At 42.5% G+C, this 22,417-nt stretch overlaps 1 protein-coding gene across 2 annotated transcripts; it reads left to right on the plus strand.

Moving 5' to 3' along the window:
- Positions 1-5,581: 5,581 nt before the first annotated feature.
- On the plus strand, positions 5,582-12,063 carry CTLA4 (cytotoxic T-lymphocyte associated protein 4; the record flags this gene model as incomplete). 2 transcript variants are annotated; one of them, XM_084892154.1, is made up of 4 exons in its annotated part: positions 5,582-5,798; positions 8,695-9,039; positions 9,483-9,592; positions 10,961-12,063. In XM_084892154.1, exons 1-4 carry the CDS (start codon positions 5,690-5,692, stop codon positions 11,063-11,065), a joined length of 669 nt encoding a protein of 222 aa, XP_084748280.1. In that variant the 5' UTR covers positions 5,582-5,689. The 2 variants fall into 2 exon arrangements, with proteins under 2 accessions (XP_084748280.1, XP_084748281.1); XM_084892155.1 differs by lacking the exon at positions 9,483-9,592 and having other exon boundaries at positions 10,961-11,028.
- Positions 12,064-22,417: the final 10,354 nt, after the last annotated feature.

Here is a 22,417-nt window from a genome sequence, read left to right on the forward strand (position 1 = left end):
GGAAATATAATTTGAAATAGGGGAGACAGAATTCCACATGACTGGCTATAATACACCCATATGATACAACATGTTACTGCACTTATGGTCATAGGGGGGAAAAATAGATACTGCATGGAAATGAGACCAGAATTTAAATTTTGTTTTTGCCACTTGCCAGTTGTAGGACTGGATCAATCAGGAACTTACAGGACACACGTGGTTCAATCAAGATATTCAGTGAAAGGACTACATTTTGAGAGGTATAAAGAGGGTAAGGGCAGAGGATGTTAATGCACTCAGATTCTATCAAAAGTGGGAAATAATGCCATTTCCAGAAGTCAAATGATCAGGGGAAGAAATAGTGAGAACTAGTATCATAGAAGGAGGTTCGAGACCACCCAACAAGAGCTATCATTGATCAGAGCTACTGTTACTGCCAGAGACAGCCCCCTGAATCTGGGAGAAAGCAGGGAAGAAATACCCTGACCTCCATTCTCATGCCCTCTGATCTGTTGGTGCTTCCCATCAGCTGATCCCTCCCAAAGGCCAACCTGATAGGGAACCCAATTGTCCACAAGGGTCTTCTCCCGTAACGTTCTGTCTGCCAGGTGGAGAACAGATGTGAGGAAGGGGAAGGAAGAATAACTTTGAGCAAGCCACTTCTTCTTTGTAAATGTCAGTGTGCTTATTGATGCCTACCATATTAATAGTGACCTTATAATTTTTACTTTCCACTTCCTATTTCCAAAAACCTCAATTTTACAAAGAATTTATAAGAATAGTACCATGAACACACAGATATATTCTTCCCCCAGATTCACCAGCTGTTAACATTATGTTACTGTTTCCCTTTCTCTACTAACACAAACATACACACATATTTTTGTTGAACCATTTGATTCATATTTGCCAGCATCCTGAGACTTTATTTCTAATCTATACTAATAAAAGAGAAAAATGCTAATTGACTGTACCTTCACTACGCCCACAGCCAATCAGAGTGAGTATGAAAATTAACTCAACAAAGATGGCGGTTAATTTACATACGCTGAGAAAGGGAGGAGTGAAGACTGAAGACAGAATAGAAGGGAGAGGAGGGAAAGTGGAGAGCAAGGCAGCTGCTGAAGGGAAAGTGTGGGCGGTGCATGTGGCCTCGGAGGTGGTGCTGGGTGCGGTGGGGTGGGCTGGCGGGGTGGGGTGCACCGCGGTGGCTGCCATTGTGTGCCTCGCCCACCCCACCCTGCAGTAGCAGGAGAGGTGGGGGGACAGGAGAGGTGGCGGTGGTGGGAGGGAAGCCCGCCTGAAGTGTTACAGGAATCTTCCTGCAATGGGCCTCTAGTACTTAAATAAATATCACCTAAAACCAAAAATGTTTCCTTGCATAACCCAAATACAGTGATCATACTCAGGAAATTTAACATTAATACAATGCTACTATCAAATATAGTATAATTCAAATTTCCCCAAGGGTCTCAATATAACATACTTTGTAGTTTTTTGTTTTTTTTTTTTTCAATCAAGGATCACACATCCAATTTTGTTTTGTGTCTTCTTAACCTCCTTTAAACTATGATAATTTTTAAAGTTTTTTTTTTCTTTTTAATCTTTTATAATATCAACATTTTTGAGGTATCAAAGCCCGATTCTGTGGTCAGTTTTTCTGCAGAAAGATCCCAATGTGGATTTATCCAATTACTTTTCATGATTAGATCTAGCTTAAACACTGCTGCAATCACCCTGCAGAGGTGCAGTGTCCTCCTCAGTGCTTTGTGTCTGGAGGCACATCGTGTCAGAATGTTTCATCATGGGTGATCTTTGTTTGATTGCTAGGTTAAGACAATAGCTGCTATATTTTTTAAGAATATATTTTTATTTATTTCAGTGAAGAAGGGAGAGGGAGAGAGAGACAAAAACATTGATGATGGGAGAGAATCATTGATTGGCTACCTCTTGCATGCCCACTAGCTGCTAGATTTATCCTTTATTTTCCCCCCTTTGTAATTATCAAGTAGTCTATGGGATAAGATATGTGAACATATATTTTTCACCAATATTCTTTCACCCAGTGGTTTTCACAACCATTGAATTTTCTTGCTATGGCAGATATCTTATATAATAAAAGGCCAGCGACAATAATGGCATAACAACTGGAATGACCGATTGACCAGTAGCTATGAGGTGCATTGACCACTTCTCGGTCCCTGCCCACATACCACAGGCTCTGATCACTGGATGGTCAACAGGGAACCACAGGAGAATTGGGATGGCGGCGGGGTGGGTCTGGGGACTAACAAGCAGGTGGAAGGCAGACATCTTGGTCCCTCCCCCTGGCTCTCAGGCTCTAGTAGCTTGGATAGCGAATGGGAAACCAAGGGGACCTGGGGTGAGTGGTGGCGGGGCAGGATTGGGGACTGGTGAGCGGGCAAAAGATGGCCCTGATCATAAGTTAGGTCTAGGGACCCTACTCGTGCACAATTTTGTGAACTGGGCCTCTAGTAGCTTCATAAAATTATAATTGGGGGACATTGCAAGACTTCTTTGAAAGTTGCTATTACAACCTTTATCTCTTTTTATGTTAAATGTTTTCATCCACTTATCTTTTCATTTAAAAATGTTTGGCCTTCTGAAGTTTTCATCAGTTGCTTCACTGTTGCCTACACTAGTGTCTTCGGATTGGATCTTTATCCTGTGTTCCAGATCCACATTAGCAATTGCTTTTATATCTATCCATCTGGTCATCTATGGATACCTTAAACTCAAACGCCCAAATTGTGCTCATCTTATTCAATATATTCTTCTTGTGTTTTCTATTCCAGTAAATTGCACCTGTGTTTCCTCAGTCACTGAAATAAAAAGGACTCCTATTTATTGAGTGGCCAGCTGCCAAAATAGGTCTTTTATGCATGTTACATGCATTATCTCATTTAATCCTGGCAATAACATTGAGAAGTAGGCACCATTTTCTAGAGGACATTGGGCTCTCAGCCCCAGATCATCAGCTAGCAAGTCTTTGTGCTGGGATTTAAATTTACTTCTCTTTGACTTTAAAGTCTTTGCGTCAGTGGGGGATTGGCTAAGTCTCTTTAACAATCAGTGCCTTGGTTTATAAATTGAGAAAAACAAAATTCCTACCTTGTAGTATTATTTTGGGACTTGAATTAGATTAAATTTGACAAAGGGTAGAATAATTCTTGGCAGCACCACATTACCTCCTAAACCATAAGTCTCATCTCATCCTAAACTTTTCTACCCACTCACTGCTTGTGGATCACTCTCCTTAGGGACTTTTTATTACTGCTGTCTGTCTTTGCCTTAGTTTAGACCACGAGTTGATAAACCATGGCCCATGGGCCAAACCCAGCCTCCACCTGTTTTAGTAAATTACATGTTTGTTTTTGTAAGTTGAGGTATAATTGACATTGCAAATAATGTTTTATTGGAACACAACAGTACTCACTCATTTGCATATTTTCTGTGCCTGCCTTCACCCTCCACAAGCAGAGTTAAGTGGTGGGAACAGCAATCAGAGAGCCTGCAAAGTCTAATGTATTGATGGTCTGGCCCTTTACAGGAAAAGTTTGCCAATTCCTGGGGTATTGCAATAGTCTCCTCCCCGGATTTCCTGGTTATATCTTATACTTAATCAATATACCTCATCTTATACCTGAATCCATCCTCCCCAGTCCTCTTTCTGTGTGAGGGGGAATTTCTCAAAAATATGAGTTAAGTTATGCCAATTTGCTCCTTAAGGTGCAATGGCTCTCACTCCTAAAAACACCAGCTTCTGCCTATGGCTGATCCCGGCATTGGCCCTGTCCTCTGGCCTTACTGCACACTTTATGATCTTTCTTTTTGTCTGAAGATACACCCCTTGCCTTTGTCCTCAATAATAAGCTCAGGTTTTACTTTCTCCATTAAGCCTTTCCTGGCTTCCACAGGCCAAACCAATGGCTCCTCTACAGCTTGTGCAGTATCTCAAATCCAGCACTGATCCACGTTCTCCCTACCACAGGGTGCGCTGTCTGCCCCTGTCGCTGCTGTGAGTTACTCTCAAGGGCAGGCATGTACATTTTTCACTTTTGTATCTCCAGGGTCCAGTCTGGGATCCAGCCCTTAGTAAATGCCCATTAGGTTGTCATTTCCTGCTGGCATTTCAGCTGGGATTTGAGGGCTTAGGTGCTAAGGGAGGATAGCAGAAAGGCAGGGTCAGGGGAGGTGCTGACACCTTAGCTAAATCCTAGAGCAGTGGTTGGCAAACAACGGCTCATGAACCACATGCAGCTCTTTAGCCCCTTGAGTGTGGCTTTTCCACAAAATACCACGGCCTGGGTGAATCTATTTTGAAGAAGTGGCATTAGAAGAAGTTTATGTTTAAAAAATTTGGCTCTCAAAAAAGAAATGTTAATCCTTGTACTGTTGAGATTTGGCTCTGTTGACTAATGAGTTTACAGACCACTGTCCTAGAGGATGTAAAGGAGGATAAACAAGATAACAGGAGAAAAAAAAAGGCAGCGATGAGGTGTGTTGGGGTCAGGGAAAGGAAGGAGACACGTGAGGGAATGCTGGGAGACGGGGTAAAAAAGGAGGCATTGGATGCACACTTGAGAGCCCCCTCTGCTGTGCTGAGGTGTGTACACAAAGGGCTTGGGCAGGCCACACCACCTTCCCCGTTGTCACTGTCTGAGCCTGTCAGCGCTCTGCAAGTCTCTTAAAGCATCAACTCTGTTTTCCTCTTGACATCATTCCATCCTTAGTGCACACACTTTCTGGAACATCATGGATTTTCAATCAATATTTCAGCATTGACATATGTGACAACGCCCTACTTCTAAGGAAGGGTCCTCAGGGCTCAGAACTTATTCTCTTATAAGATGAACATGTGTCCTGTTTCATAAACTAAAGAACTTCAGTCATAGTTAACCTTAGTTCCTGGATTTTCTGCTTGAAAAAAAATCCCATTAAAACAACGTCTGACCTCTTATGGAAGGTGTGAATCTCTGGGGCTTTTTCTGGACCTTCTCCTACTCTGGTTCCTCTTTGTGGAGTGGAGGCTTCCCAGGCACCCGGGCTCTTTTCTAATCCGTAAAACCAGAGGCAGAGCAGTTTACTTTTTATCTGTGATTTTGGTATTTTCTTTCAAAGAAAATGCTCCGTGGAGCTTGTAGAAATGAGAACTCCTATTTGGAAAGCCAGGGATGGTGCCTCCCGGGTGGGATTGATGATGTCTCCAGACTGATTCCGCCCTTGGCTTTAGGGCGGGCAGCTGGCAGTTTGGGGGGTGGGTATCGCTGAAATGTGTTGGATGCCAACGGATGCCTACACAATTGGCTACCACTGGGATCCAGGGGCACTCCTGCACTCCAGGAAATTTTCCAAGTCTCCACTGAGTTATCCTCAAAGCGAAGAAAAAAGCTTCGGTTTCAAAGTGAGTACATTTTCCATCTTCAGATTGGCTTGTTTTGTTCAGTTTTACTTTGAGTGTTTGAGGTTATCTGTTCGACGTAACAGCTAAACCCACCGCTTCCTTTCTCGTAAAACCAAAACAAAAAGGCTCCTCTACTTCAGATGCCCTCTACCTGTACTGAATGGGGAAGCCAGCTATATAAAGTCCGCGATGCTGTGTGGGTTCAAACACATTTCAAAGCTTCGGGATCTTGAAAGGTTTCGCTCTGCTTCCTGAAGGCCCGAGCTCCGCTCCCGCAGCGCCATGGCTGGCTTCGGATCCCAGGGGCGCGGGGCTCCGGGGCGCCTGCCCCCCAGGACCTGGCCCTGCACTGCGCTGCTCTCTCTCCTTTTCATCCCTGTCTTCTCCGAAGGTGAGTGCACACGCAGGTGGAGGAGGAGGTGTCTCTCCCGCCCGGCTTTCATTGCTTTCAGCAGTCAAGGGCAGTGATTTCTAGCAAAGCCAGAAGCTGCAGGTAACACGGCAACCTCCAGGCTCCGTGGTCCACGCTGGGCAGGGCCCAGCAGGCAGCAGCGCACAAGCGCAGGTGCAGCCCATCTTAGCGGGCTGGGTTGGTTTTTCAGGCACGTCGGTAAGACTGAAGGGAAATACTGCAAAGTTAACGGAGTGAGTTAAGAGAGAAAAGATACTTGCAGTCCTGGACACACATCTGAGCTTGGAATCAGGACAAGCTAGGATTTTTCTTTAAAAACAAAACAACACAATACACTAATTGGAACAAAATCATAGAAAGTCTCTTCTTCCCTTGCTTGACTCAATGTTTTAAGGTCCTCAAATTCAATTTGATAAACCAATTAGCCAGCTTGTGTAACATTTCAGCCTTCTTTACTCTAGTCAAGATTTTAAGGTCCTCTTCATCAACTCTGTAAACTACTTAGCTAACTTAAAAGTGAAAGCAGTTTGAAATGGTAAAACAAAAAAAGGAATCAAGCCATCAGTCTTGCATAGGATACCTAAGTGCTGCCCTGAGCTACCTACCTGTGGACTTGAGAAGCAGATTCACCAGTTTTCAGACGAGATAAGGCTCTTTAGAGGCCGAAGCCAGGTTATTCGGTGTAGAATGAGGAGCATCCCCGCTAAATTTCAATCTTATCTCTCGCTAGGCCCTCTCGCTAAGAAACCATGTAGTTTGTGTTGAGTCGAAAATGTTTAACGATTTAATTTTTCCTGAATTAGAAATACTCATATGCCTTTTATTATTTCACATTTAAGATTAAATACCTTTAGAAACAGTCAAATTTTCTTCTGAGGGCATTCATCTCAAACTGTCACTGAAATCTTCCCACGGTGGACACTGGGAAACTGAATGTGACCAAACTTAGGAGTGATCATTGGGAGCTTGCCTGGGGTGGGGCAGGAAACTTGGTCTTCTTTCGGCTTAGAGTCAACTCACTAAGGATTACAGAGTGTCCATTTGGGCAGGATATAGTGGCCGATCTCAAGGCATAAGCTGGAGGAGGTGTTATCAGTGCACAAAAGTTTAATACAGAGCTTTATTACAGAACTTAATTTCTGTAATCAAGTTATGCAGTGCAGAGAGTGTTCAGAGGGCATCTCTGATAAATGAAGATGAGGGCTGAGGAAGGAGACTATTGTCTAATCAAGGCTGCTGGATTACCTATGGCGATGGCTGCTATTATATTGCTGTCTCTTCTGAGGACAGATGTCGTCCAGTACAAGTTCCTGGGGCAAAAGACTAGCACCTTCAAAACAGAGTAATGTGTACACAGGAAGTGGTATCCTGGAATTTCAGACTGGAATCATAGGGTGGCATTAGATCATGAAGGCTATGAAATGTTATTTACATTGTTTGTTTTTGTAGTAAGTGCTATGCAAGCATCAAAAAGTTTAGACAGAACAGTGGCCAGGGTGGCTCAGTTAGTTGGGAATTGTTCTGTGCATGTACTGAAGGGTTGCTGGTTCAATTCCCAGTCAGGGCACATGCCCGGGTTGAGAGATACCCAGTAGGAGGTGTGCAGGAGGCAGCTGATGGATGTTTCACTCTCTATCCCTCTCCTTTCCTCTCTCTCTTTCAAAAAAATCACTACAAAATATTTTTTAAAAAGTTTGAGCAGAATGACTGACATGATGGTTCAATCCTAGTGTTGGATGTCACTTGTATGATTGGATGAAGAGCTGGCCTCTCTTATCCTGTAGAAACCAGAGAGAAAAAGAGCACTGGTGAGGATGCTCAAGTGAGGAGAGAGGGTGGCGGAAGGTGTGGTGGCAGTGGCAGGAAAAGCCTACAGAAGTTAACAGCAGGGATGCCTCAGCCCGGAGAGGAAACGACCCGGTGCCCTCTGCTCTGTGGCTTTCTTCATCTATGGCATCCCTCATTCTACGATAGTAATGTCAGGGAAGCAGGTGGCCGATACAGTGAGGCAACGTGCTGCTGCTCATGGGTAATAGCGGTATAGGGCCAGGGAAACGTAGGCAAACGTTTTTGAGGGATGCTTAAAGATATAAGGCAATATTCTGCACCTCAGCCTCCAACATTTTCTCTACTACTCATAGTTCCTGAACTATTGTTCCTCTAGTTGTATTTTAATATTAAATGCCAGAGTTGGAAGGCACTCTGATACTATCAAACCATTCCCCTTTTCCTACATGTGAAGGAAAATGAAGTCCACAGGGGAGGCATGACAAGTCATGTATTTCATGGAAGAGCCAGGTCTTCCGTTTGTCACATCCATGTTCTTTCTGGCACAACCAACTGCCTTAAAAAATACCTATTTTCCAATAAGAAACACCCTTTAAAAATACATATTTTTTATTGATTTCAGAGAGGAAGGGAAAGGGAGAGAGAGATAAAAAAAAACATCAATGATGAGAGAGAATCATTGACTGGCTGCCTCTTGCATGCCCCACACTGGGGATCAAGCCTGCAACCCAAGCATGTGCCCTTGACCGGAATGGGACCCTTCAGTTCCCGGGCCAACATAGGTACCCTGTCAGTCTGCAGTCCTCTATTCACTGAGCCAAACCAGCCAGGGCCAATAAGAAACACCTAGTGGAGAGTAGCTGGAAGATAGCTGAGAGATAGAGGGAAAGGTGAGTGTATGGGGGGGGGGTGGGGGAGGGATGGAAAAAGGGAAGGGATAGCAGGTGGTGATGGACTGTTTTAAGAAGAGAATAACTGAAAGCTGATGGGAGGGTACTTATCAAAGATAAACCTTCTCTGGCTTTTACCTGGGCCTGGTGGTGGGTGAACACGGGCTCACAGAGTTTCTTTGGTTTTTTCATGTTAGGGATACAGGTGACCCAGCCTGCAGTGGTGCTGGCGAGCAGCCGGGGTGCAGCCAGCTTTGTGTGTGAGTATGAACCTGCAGGCAAAGCTGCCGAGGTCCGGGTGACAGTGCTGCGGGAGGTTGGCAGCCAGATGACTGAAGTCTGTGCCACAACGATGGTGGAGAAGGAGTTGACCTTCCTAGATGATTCCACCTGCATTGGTACTTCCAGTGGAAACAAAGTGAACCTCACCATCCAAGGGCTGACGGCCACGGACATGGGCCTCTACATCTGCAAGGTGGAGCTCCTGTACCCACCTCCCTACTATGTGGGCATGGGCAATGGAACCCAGATTTATGTCATTGGTGAGCAAAGCCATATCACTACCCTAGCACCTTTTGTACTTGCTGTCTCTTCTTTGCATGAAAATAGGTTTGCTCCTTAATGTCAGGTGGTTCATTTTATAGGATTGTGAAAATTCTCTTTAAGAGTTCTCTGGCAGCCTTTTTGATAGCATGGGTGGCAACCCAAACAGCATTCTGACTCTAAACTAAAATGGGTTGGAGAAGGTCTTTCCATTGGCAGGTTGGGGCACTCACTCTGGAATGATAACCATCATGCAGTTTACTCGTATGCCTCTGATATGACACTCCTGGGGCAGTAGCCCCGAGTTAGTTGGACTTAATTGATGGGTAGCTCTATTATTAAACTCTGGAAGCTCACATTTCTTCAGCTTTTCATCAATGGAAGTAAGGTCCTAATGTTTAAAGAGTGGCTCAGGGAGGTTCTGCTTTGCTTTCTGTTGCAGATCCAGAACCATGCCCGGATTCTGATTTCCTCCTCTGGATCCTTGCAGCAGTTAGTTCGGGGTTATTTTTTTACAGTTTCCTCATCACAGCTGTTTCTTTGAGCAAAATGGTGAGTGTGATGCTGACAACGCAGCAATTTGGATGGGATACCTTTAGTGATAGCAACTGACCAGATGATGCTTTTCGTTTTCTTGAGATGAAGCAATAAATGAGGAAGGCGAAGGACAGTGGTAAAGAGCACACTAGAACCCAAGGCATTGGCCTTTAGGTTTCAGGATGAGTAATATTTTAGATGAGTGTATTTGACATCGAATGTTTGTGTGCTTCTGAAGAAGGTTTCAGTTTGAGTAACCGTTTGAACAACACGGGGCAGTTGTTTTGCTCTTTGTCTTCATGACAATGTGCTTTGGTTAATAACCCTGAAACCCAAGATTAAGTTGAGCAAAATGCTGCTAGAGAGGACCATCCATCTGGATGAATCTCACTCTCTCTCCCTTACCATCCCTCTTCTTCATCAGGAAGCCATCTCTCTGTGAACCCAGCTTGTGCCTTCCTTGTCCACACTGTAGCTGTCCACATAACTCATCTCTAGGGCTCTCTATTTCCCAGGCAGCTTAACTGGGAAACTTTGGGAAGTCTTGACCTCCCTCCCTTCCAGCCCAGCAAAAGTGAACCCCATTTTTTTATTTACCACAATTTGTTGGTAGAAGAGAAGGTATGGAATCTGGCCCCCCTCTCAGGATTTCTTTCTGACAGTCATTTTCAGCCATCTCTGCCTACGACTGGCTTTGTAAAAATCTTCTCCCTCATTTTCCTTCCTACTCCCTCCCTCCCTCTCTTCCTCCTTTACTCCCTCCTTCTCTCTATCATTCTTTTTCTCTCCCTGCCTTCCTCTCTGTCTACTCTCCCCTTCCTCCCCATCCCCTTTCTCTCTCTCCTAAAATCCTCTTTCAACCTCTTCTGTTGCTGTTGTTTCTTCCTACCCCATTTGCTACAAATCCTCACAGATTAGTTTGCTGAACCTGGAGCTTAATTTACTAGATGATAAAAACTGGGAACTGATGTGAACAGACAGAAAGTAATAAAAAGTGTATAAGGACTAGAAATGAGAAACACAGCTCTCAACCAGAACAACTAAAGTTCATTATCTTATCAAACTCGTCCCCCCACAGACAACATCCAATGACTTATCATAGACATTTGGGGCGTTTTTTTCTGAAACTTTCTCAAAATCTTTTTCTTCTATCTTTCAGTCAGGGTAAATAATTGCTCTTTTGTATTCATAGCACAGAGTTATTTATCTAAACTGAGTTTTAATGGCTCAATCAAGAAAATTTCCCGCGGCTTATAATTCTGTATGCTGTGAACATTCATTTTTCAACAGAGGAGGAACCCCATAGTTGCTGAGTCCTATTATGGTTAGAAGGAACTTCTGTATTCCTCAAGAATAACTATCGTTTCTTGTTCTGTTTGGCAGCTAAAGAAAAGAAGTCCTCTTACTACAGGGGTCTATGTGAAAATGCCCCCCACCGAGCCAGAATGTGAAAAGCAATTTCAGCCGTATTTTATTCCCATCAATTGAGAGACCATTACGAAGAGGAAGACTATTTTTCTGATTTCTAGTGCTGAGGCAATTCCACCTTTTTGCTATCCAGTTATTTTCATTTATTTGTGTACTTTGTGTACTCTTTAATGCAAAGCTGGATGCAGAACCCACATTAGGTATACTACAATTTACAGCAAAGGAGCAGAAAAACAGAGCCAGGATGTTTCTGTCACATCAGATCCAATTTTAGTAAAAGCATCACTTGGGAGCAATATGCGGATGCAGCATTATGGTGTGGAATCAAGGAAGTAAGTTAAGGGATGCTATAGTCCTGGGAAAGCAAATGTGAGATGTTTCTAGCTGAAATGATATTTTCAAGTTAAGTTTTTATGCTGTGGTATTTTTCCTAACAGGTATATAATTAAATGAGTAGTTTAAGAATACTCACATGGCTGTATTTGAGCCAGTGATTTCAAGGGTTGTATTGTACCAATATATATTTTTTTATTTGCTAGTAATGTGCATGGGGGCCACACGTGCTTTTGTGTACTTGCTGATAGTTTGAATATAAACACTATATGGCAGTGTCTTCCCACCGTGAGTTCAGGGGAAGCTTGGTGAAGGGGCTCAGGACACTAATACACCAGATAGAATACAAGATCACCTACTAACTAGCCTGGAAACTAGATACGGTCATAGCAGATTCTTGCAGACATGTTGGGCTGAATTGGTGTTGACATGAGCTTTTATGCCAGTTCCTTTGAATGGTTTTCAAGGAAACCAGAGTTTACTTGATAGAACACCACTGTCAAGAAAATGGCTCATTCCAGGAGTCATATGGGTATGAGCTTCAAGGGAGCTCCAGTTATACACACGGTTAATGCCATGGACAGAACAAAGAAGCAGGTAGCAGAATGGGGTGCATTAAGGGTTCTGAAAACTAACACTGTTGGTGTTTTTTAACTCAATATTTTCCATGAAAATGCAACAACATGTATAATATTTTTAATTAAATAAAATCTGTGGTGATCGTTTTTCAGAGTTGTTCTTATTTTCCTTGTATTTGAGTATTATTTTTGAATTTGCTTTTGATTGATTCATTCAGCAGTAGGTGGGGCCTCCAATATTAGACATACTGGGAACAAAATGAAAAAAAAAAATTCCAAAGGGCAAATGCTTCAAGAATTAGCTATCTATCAGCCCCGTGGTCAGCAAACTGTAGCTCGTAAGCCACATGTGGCTCTTTGGCCCCTTGAGGGTGGCTCTTCCACAAAATACCATGGCCTGGGCAAGTCTATTTTGAAGAAGTGGCATTAGAAGAAATTTAAGTTTTAAAAATTTCACTCTCAGAAGAAATTTCAATCGTTGTGCTGTTGAGATTTGGCTCTGTTGACTAATGAGTTTGCTGACCACTGTACCAGCCCATTACCTATAAGCCTTTCTTGGAAGAATTCAGCCCCGGACCTTTTGATTTCTTCACAACTATTTGAAATATTAAGTGTGCTACCACAGGTATAGAAGTTCTTGATAAATCACACTGCACTCTCTTTAGCACAGGGTTTTCACCTCTTCCTTCTTACCCACAGCTTTCTCAACTGGGCTGCCCATTACAGTTGTCATGGCAACTCCAGTGTTGTGAACCATGCCCCTTGCAGCCACTTTGATCTGCTTCCATGACAAACAGAACTTTTCCTTGAAGCTTCCAAATGAACTATTTCACAAATCTGGGGAAAACATACCTGTGTTACTATCAGCTAGCAGACCTGGCCCACTGAGCCTTCTGTGATTCTTGGTTAACCAATTGTAGCCTCAGCCTGCTTGGTTTTCACACAAGGTTTCTCATTCTTGACCTCCACATCCTGTTTTTGTCTTGTGAAATGTTTCTCAGTGTGGCCAGGGACCACCAGTAACTGAACAAAACTTGCTCAAAATACTGGTTCAAGTGTTAACTTCAGATGTACTGAATCAGAAACTTGGGCAATGGAGCCAGAAATTTTAGAATCACTGCTTAGACATCCCTTTCTCTCTCTCTCTCTCTCTCTCTCTCTCTCTCTCTCTCTCTCTCTCTCTCTCTCTCTCTCTCTCTCTCTCCCCAACAAGTGTTAACAAACAAATGAGACTGCACATAGTGAGCATTCCATACATTCTATAAAGATTGTTAAATAAAAATGAATAGATCTTTCAATATATGGTAATAGCAGTTACCTAGAATGAGCTCCTACTCTGTTGAGGTTAACTCTAGCTCTCTTGGCTTTTGGTTGGAAGCCATAAAGAAACATACAATGTAGGGGCCTCCAATAGATAGTATGATATCATTTCTGTTCCTCCAAATGTCTTTAGAGAGATCATTCTTTTCATAGTTGATGGCCAATCCAAATGACAGAGAGGGCCTCTCAGGTATATTTCAGTCACCATTAGATGATGGATTACTTATTTAAGCTTAGTTTATCCTATACTATTACTTGAAATTCTACTATTAGCTATTCATTGAGTTAAGCATTATCCTCTTCATTCAGTCTCAAAAAAAAAGTAAAGAGCTCTTTATCTCAAAAAATTTCCCTATGGCAGAAGGATGGGCAAGAAAGAGTATGTCCTGAGATTCCATTGAAACAGGAGAAAGAAAATATGGGGTGAGGGCATCTGGTCCCTAGATGAAAGACCCTTCTAATTCCCAGTTTGTTTGAAAGAATATATTATAGGTCCTTTGCTTGCAATAGTCAGAGATTCATTGCCCCCAAAATCATTGCCCCCAACTGTTTCATGGCATTCAAACCTTCATCACTATCTCCATCTCTGTGATCAGGGTTCTGCAAAAACCTAAAGATTCTGCTCATCTACATGGGGCTTGGTCTACAATGGAGGGGGAGTCTGGGCACTATAACCTTTCTCACTGGAACTGCTGGTCCAAGGTAGGACTGTGGATGACAAGGGAAGCAGGATAGAGCTACCCGGGTCAGCCCCAACTCCTATCAGTTCCCAACCTATACCTCTGCTCATCTTCCTTTTTCTTTCATCATGGGACTCCCATTTCTGCTACTTCTTGTTTCCACATATTTTACCCCCAAATATCTTTACCCCTTATTTTTACATCCACTAGGACTCATCTCAGGTGCTGCCTTCTCCATTATATTTGCTGGTATTTCAAGCCCACGTGGATTTCTCCCCTTCTGTATTGCAACTATATTTGGTTTCATCTTTAATTTCAAATGTGCATGTCTTTTCTCCCTAGCATCAGGGGAGACATCTCCAAAATAAAATAAGAATCATTAGAGCTTTAGGCACACAATAGATGCTCAAGTAAATTTCTTGGAGACTTGGGGAGCTAGGATATCTGGGATTATGGGAAGGATAACTGTCTTTTCTTTCTTTCTTTCTTTCTTTCTTTCTTTCTTTCTTTCTTTCTTTCTTTCTTTCTTTCTTTCTTTCTTTCTTTCTTTCTTTCTTTCTTTTCAGAACATGGCTGTGTTTTCTTAGGTGGCTCAGCCTAATATTTTTTTCCCTTTTCCCTTTGACCAGCAGAACTAAGTGCAGGTCAATCTATCTCTTGGCTTAAACCTTTAAGACTCTGGAATGTGACCTCCAGCTGGCTACCCTGTCCCCACGTTCTATCCTTTATCTCAATCCAGAAATCCAGTTTCTTCCAATCTTGTGTGTGTGTGTGTGTGTGTGTGTGTGTGTGTGTATGTGTGTGTAAAGGCAAAAATGCTCATTTTTACTCTCTCTGTCTCTTTTGAACTCCAGGGTTGTTATTAAAACTGACTATATTTTTTTTATATAAAGTCTGAACTTTCTTCCATCTCCACAGTTGCTACACACTTAATTTACTTGGAACTGAACTTGCAAAATGTTGCTGTCACTGAGCTGTTAATTGAAGCAAAGCCAGTTTGAGAATTTATAAATTTAAGTTACTCTTTAGGGAGGTCTCAAAGCAAAGAAGAAATATGACTTTCCATGGAAAGTTATTTCTATTGCTTCATTTTTTTTGGCACCTGGTTAGGCATCTTAAAGGCTTCATTTTATTTTATATCAAAGAGATTTATTCAGGTGCCTCGACCTGGGAGAATGGTGGACACCCATCTCAAAAACCATCCTCCTACTCTTCCCGCTGCCTCCTTCCTGCTCACAGGTGGTTCTTCTAGGATAGGAAGGGACAGCTGTTTTTCCTATTCAATTATCTTATTAACTTTTGTCATACTAGGGCTTTGTCCATTCATCTTTGTAGCTTTTGGCATACCTGGTATAAGAACATTTTCTTGCAACATCTTGGCCAATGCGGGAAACTCCCCAGTGTTCCCTGATTGTCCACGGTAGGACCTGGCATCAGGAAGCCTGGAGATGCCACAACCCTTCAACCCACCCCCATGTGAGACATGCTGCTTGAACATCAAAGGGAGCCAGGTGGAGTTTTGGAGGCACCCTGAATGCTGGCCCACCCCTCCCAAGTACAAACTTGCAAATTGTCTGTACAGGGCTAATGGTTCCTGCAAAGGCCGGAAGCTATTAATCTTTTAAAAAATTTTCTTAGAATCAAAAATGAGACAAGCAATCACTCATCTAGGGAAATGGTGAACTACATAGACTGATGAACAAGAACAGACCCAGAGATAAGGAGCCATGGGTCAGACTGTTGGACCTCAAAGGGAGGGTGGGGTTAAAAGGGAGAGATCAACCAAAGGACTTAGGTGCACACATATGAGCCTAACCAGTGGTCAAGGACAATAGCTGGGTGGGGACATGAGTGGGGGGTAGGGTAGGAGGTTGGAATGGGGGGTTGAGGACAAATATGTGATACCTTAACCAATAAAGAAATTAATAAAAAAATAAAAATAAAGAGCAGAAAAAAAAGAAAATTTTTCTTAGAAGAATTCAACCTGCACTGGTCTATATGGCAAGAAGTCTGACATTCAGCCTTTTCTTGGAAATGGTTACTTTCATGGGTACACTCTCTTATAGGTGTTCTTTCATTTACTGTGCACAGTAATTGTCTGGAGTACTTGGGAGATATACAGATTGAGGTGCCTCAGACACAGAGCTTTTCATTTGTAAGATTGGAGGCAGGGCCTGGAGGTTTTTAATTCTCCAATGAGTCTTTGGATCATATTTTCAGAAGCCCTGGTCTAACCCAGGAGCCTGCCATCATAGATGATTAGGACTAGAGAGGGAAGCTTGGAAAGTATTTTAGAAGAAAATGAGGCTCAGAGACATTAGGAAAGTTGTCCAAGGTCACAGAGGGAGGCAGGACTGGCACCAGGCTGAGAGGCCAGGGCTGTTGATTTTCACATCAGGGCTCTGCTGTGGGTGAGACTCTGAACTGTCTGCCCAGGAGATGTTCTTTTCAGGCAGCTTTCCCTCTCACCTCCATCCTGGCTGCTGTGTTAAGCCTCGGTGAAACCATTGCCATAGTTTCTGGCCTGATGTTGGCTCTATCTTTTCTATCTCCCCCTTAACCTTACAGGGCTCTAGCAAGAGATTCCAGGTGACTCAGCCTGTCCTCAGCCATCCTACTGCAGAGGAAAACACAAAACCAACACTGGCCCACGGCCTGTCAGTGATGCCTGCAGTACACTGAGAAGGGATCTAAATTCTGCTGCGAGTCATGCAACAGCCCAGGGAAAGGACACATGCTCTTTATCACAAGCAGTCATGTTACCATAGCAACCAACACTGTTTTCAAAACACATTAGTGACTTAATCTATTCAAAGAACAACAACAAAGGAGGCTCTCTTTGGGAAGAAATTTAGGAAATACGTTTCAGGAGGTGATTTGAAATTTCAGACGGCAATGCAACCAAGTTCTCACGTACAGCAGCCCTCTCCTTTAGGATGTTTCCTTTTTCTTCTTGCTTCCCCTTGACATTTTGCTCCATCCTGCAGTCGTCTTTAGTAGTAACTTATTTTCTTCACCTTGTTGAAAATGGGGCGTGCCTTCCTCTTTGTAGTTGACTACAACTCTGATATAGTCTCTAGTCTCCCGGGAACATTTCTTTTGCACCTTGCACATCAAAGTTCTATTTAACTATGACTAGTCTTTAAGGACAGAAAGCTTGGCTCTGTGAATAAGGACTAGCATTCTCTAGTATTCCTTTCCTACTTAGGAAGCCACCATGCTGGATTCAGTTCACGAGCTTCTTATTCTGAATGAAGTGGGAGAGGAAACTGACTTGGAAGCCTTTGGCATTGCATGGGTGTACTTAGCTATAGCAATTCTCACAACAACCCTGCAGAAAAAGTGCTGCCATTGTTCTCATTTTACAGGTGAGGAAACTGAGGCCTGAAGATACCCTAGTGGCAATTTAAAAAAATAAAATGGGCTGGTATTCTGTGGGGGGAAAAAAAAAGATCAAGCAAGGCTCAATGCCACATAGAAAACTGAAGATTGGGAGAAGCCCAGGTCAGCACCAAGGGCTTATCCAGCAGAGACTGTGATGGAGATAGCTGCACACAAGTAATTTCTACTAAAAGTCAAGGTGTGGGAATATCTAAGGCCAAAAAAAGAGATAATCTCTGCCAGGAATGGGTGGCTGGTGGTGGAGGTAGGTGTGTGTGTGTGTGGTGTGGGGGTGGGCACTGTGCAGGGGTGAAAGCTGATTTTGGGGGAATAGTGTCAATGATCATTACAAAGCAACTGCTGAGTGTTTTAATCCTGTGCGAGGCTGAACAGCACGCTTGTGCTAAATTGAGTGTTTATAATGTTTGTAATTTTTGCCTGAAAAGGTGACTCATGGAGAGCATGATATCTGTGTTCAAGATGTGAAGGGCTGTCATACGAAAGAGGCATTGCATTTGCTTTGTGGGTTTCCTGGAGCACTCAGCTCTGGTGCTCCACAAGAGAACATGATCGAAAGGGGGATTTGCATGATTTTTCTTCCTCTATGAAGACTTGGGTTCAGAGACAGGGAGAGTGCATTTTATTTGGTGATATTGCAGATTGGCTTGCTGACTCCTCAGCTGGTGGAGAAGGGAAAACAAACAAACAGGGGATTGGGTGGGGAAATGGACCCGATTTAGAAGGACCAGCTCCTGCTGAGCAGGCAGCACTTCTGCGGCTGCATCTGGGACTTGTGACACATCAGGCTCCCTTAAGGCAGGCATCGCTGTCCATGGAGGTCTAACCTGGCAGGCAGGCGCTGTAGTAGAAAACGATATGGTAGAAAATACCCAGAGCCAGTTGGCTCTTGATGTGCTGGAGGGTCTGCTGGTTCACACTGAGACTCCTTCAGACATTTGGAACTACAGAGACTAGGACCCCAGGCTTGGGGAAGGCTAGGAAGGTGTTGTGAGAATTGGTATTCCAGAACGGAGGCCATAGGCCAGGCTAACTTAATAAGTCAAGGAGGACTATATTGTCCTTGAGACCTTGCCTAGAGATACTGCTGTAGAGTGGGACTGGGATTAACTACTAGGCCACTGATAATGGGAATAACCTCAAAATCCTTTTCAACCCAGTTCTCTAGGGAATCACAGAGAGTCAGGACAGATAGCATTCAAGATGTCATGGGTGACCTCAGGGATTTTAACCACTTTTACCTTTTCCAGAACTCAGCTCAAATGTCCTTTCCTCTTGAAAAGCCTTCCTAAACCCTCACACGTGGGTACTTTTTAATGTCCGTGGTTCTTCTTCTTTTAGCTATTTAGCCTTCTGCAGAATCAACATTTGTTTATTGGCTTTTCTCTTCTCTCAGTGGAGCTCACTGTGGACAATGGGAGAATCCTTCTCCAATTTGTCTGCCCAGTCTTTCATGGGAAGATATCATTTCTATTTTTGTTAGATAACTTGGCCAAGATCTCATCACAAAAAAAGTGGTAGAGACAGATTCACATTCAAGCCAGTCTTTGTTTAAACCCTCTGCTCTTTTCATTAAACCCTGCACTCAATGGTGTGCCCTTCAGCACATTGGCACCGGCTTAGGTAGAAGGAGAACAAGGCTTCATTTGTGAGCATTCACAGACATATAAGGAATTTCATGACTGCTCTGAAAGTGGCGTCCCTGGCTCCACCCTCAGAAACTTCCATTTTCTGTGGCGCATTATATAAACTGAGACCAAACTAGTCTTGATGAATCTGACTTTTGACAACCATCCTAACACTATTGCCTTTATTCAGCTGCAGCTGAACTATTTCGGTATAAATTGGCTGCCTCACCCACAAACTTTTTCAAATCAGATGTCTTTATGCCTACTGAAACTGAGAGAATTATTTTATAATCACACTCGCCGGAAAAAAAATAGTCAATGGAAATTTTTAATAAAAAAATGTGGTAAAAATATAATTTTAAGTCACGAATTGGAAAACATGCAGCAGAATCTTTATCCACTAGACTACTCAATATTCTGCGACCATCTGTGGAAATTTATAGGTATTAAATTAGATTCAGGCTGGTTTTTCTGTTTGTAGAACATAACAGAAACTGAATTGAAAACCGCACAGTAACATTATAAAACCAAATGTGGTGTTTATTCCCTTCAAAGTCAAAATACATGTGCAAGTATAAAGAAAACTACTTGCTTTGTCATTGAATTAAAAAAAAAATCCCTATTAATATTTTTATTAAGTACTAGAGGCCCGGTACACAAAATTCATGCACTTGGGGAGAGGCTTCAGCCTGTGAGCCTGGCTTCTGGCTGAGCAGTGCTCCCCCCATAGGAGCACACTGACCATCAGGGGGCAGGTCCTGCATTAAGCATCTGCCCCCTGGTGGTCAGTGCTATCATAGTGACTAGTCGTTTTATTGTTCGGTTGATTTGCATATTAGTCTTTTATTATATAGGATTGCAGGTTTCTAAGAGACAAATAGTGAAGAAAGTACTCATAATTGTACTCATTCATTCCAATAATCTAAAGTGTACTAAAAAATGATAATAGAGACAATTGTGTAATGTGTACAGGGTTTGTCTTTCTTTGCTTATATGCTATTGTTTGAATGTTTTCCTGTGCATAGATTTATAAGTCTATGTTCAGTTCCTTAAAAATATTGATCCCTGCCTTTTCCACAGACTAGCAAATGGTGCATAAAAATTGCTTCATTTTGGCTCAAAGGTATATTAATATATATCCTGGCGGGAGGGCAAGATTCTAGCCAAGATGACATTTGAGGTTTGTGGGGTGAGGTACCACATCAGAACTTTGGATCCTTGTCCCTGGGGAAACTTCTGTAGAGCTCAGAAAGTGAATAGTCAAAGGGAAGAGGAGTAGTAATTCTCATTCAGGAGAGCTGGTTCTGCCCTGGGCTCTGCCCTAGCAGGTTTGCAGTTGCCTGAAGCCATTTCTGGTTTAGACATTGCTTGATGGTCACTGGGTCTTTTTGCTGATTGCTCCAGGCCAGGCTGACCTCTTGGACTCATTTCTATGGTTTTGTAAAGATGTAATTTGCTATTGTTTAACCATCATAATTAAGTTCTCATGCTTTGCTATTACTATCTCCCCATTACCTACTAGTTTCTGTGAGGGACTTATTTTGCTTTCTAGAAGCAGTGTGGAATAGTGGTTAAAGCATGACATCAGCAGCAAGGGGACTGAGTCATCCTATGTCTCTGTTTCCTCATCTGTAGAATGAGGTTGCAGATTAAGTGAGTTAGTATATATAAAGTGCTTTGAATGGCCTGACATGGGATAAAACACTATATTATGTATTTATATATATAAAACTGTTTACTACAGAATGCTTTTATACTTTTATTATTTCTTTGTGAGCCCTCATACAGATCCTTGATACAGTTCCATTTTTTTTTCTGCTTGCCTTAATTTTTCCACCTTCTTTTTTTCATTTCTTCTTCAGCAATTCTTTATTAGGTAAATAGGACTTTTGTATAAGATGAACACAGGCTGTTGAGCAAGTTGCATTTTGGTTAGTAATTATGAGTGTAATCCTGGACATACATAAATTACAATAGTTAGGGATTTGTATGTTGTTAATGGGTTTCTCACTGGTGGTGTTAGGTTCTTGAAACATATTCCTTTCACTCTGCCAATTTTTTTTCCTACTGTAACCACTTAGGCACTACTGAGCAGGCAGGCATAGAGTAAGTTTCCAATGACTATCTCTGATAGAAAAAGTTCCTTAGAAAACATGAAAATAGGGGCTAAAAACACAATTGAATGAACTTAAGATCAATATAAGGAGCAAACCTCAAAGGGTTATAGAGTATTTAATTACTAGATACGAACCCACACCCACTTCTCAGAAATGATATAAGAATAAGATGTATCCTGAATTCTGCATATTTTTCAGAATAAATCTCATCTACAGAATTCCATCAGTAACGTCCCTCAAGCAGCTGGAAGCAGACCTGGCCTGTGACCTATTCCAGACAAGGAGTTAGGTAGAGAGGGGAGAGGGCAGAAATTCACATGCCTCCTTGGTGAATGATTTAGGGAGGAAGATATGCCACTCAAAGAAGGTTGTCTATATGTTCCCCAATTAAAACCAAGCGTCCTTATGACCTAGATGAAATAAGTTGTAAATCCTAGCTCTACACATTGTATGTCTCTCTGTTGATAACCCTCAGAGACCTAGCCTTTTCCCTGAGCCCTGAAGTGGGACTCCCTCCCATTACCTTGCCGCCTCCAACTTCCCCACTCCCCATCCCGGGAAACTGACAGAGGGACGATGGAAAAGCTGTCCTCAAGACCTAAAGAACTGATTCGTCACCCTTACCTCACTCCTAGAGAATCAGCTTCCAGCACCACCCAAAACCCCTGACCCACCGTGTCTTGTGATCTTACCTTATATGATCTGTTAGGGCTTTCGAACATTTAACCTCCTCTTCTCCTGGATGATACCATTAGTAATAAAAGAGTCACTATTTCTCTACTGCAATTCTCAGTGTTTGGTGTTGGCTCTGCTAGTGCCGGGTTGAACAAACTCTTTCTGTTCTGTAACACAAACTTGGTATCAGATATTCAGTCATTTTATTAAGAAGAGGATCGTTCAAATAGGTCTGTTCCACATTTTGATGTTAAACTCCTTCAATTCCTTTCGGGTGGTAAAGGCTTGGGTATAGTGCTTATTTTTAAAGCAAGTCTTAAAACTACTATTGGTAACATAATTGGTTCAAAGGAGAAACTGGAAAGTTAATAGAACCTAGTGAGGAAATACTGCTGGATAACAAAGACTGGAGTCCTAGACCCATCAATAATTAGAGTCCAGTTTCATTCCAGCCATTTAACCTCTGGGCCTGAATTTTCTCAATACCTTCTATTTGAGGAACAGCTTTCTATTTTAAAAGCATTTTCATGTATATTGCTGAAAGGCAGTAATCAAAAGAATTGATAATTCCTTTGACCATCATAACTGCCATAAGAAATTGGGAGTGCCAGGTTTGTCATGATTTATAGACAAAAAGGTCAAGGTTTAGGGATTTTAATTAACTTATTTTGAAACTAAGAAT

The sequence above is a fragment of the Pipistrellus hanaki genome (assembly GCF_964339955.1).
Source record: "Pipistrellus hanaki genome assembly, chromosome: 8".
NCBI classification, from domain to species: Eukaryota; Metazoa; Chordata; class Mammalia; order Chiroptera; family Vespertilionidae; genus Pipistrellus; species Pipistrellus hanaki.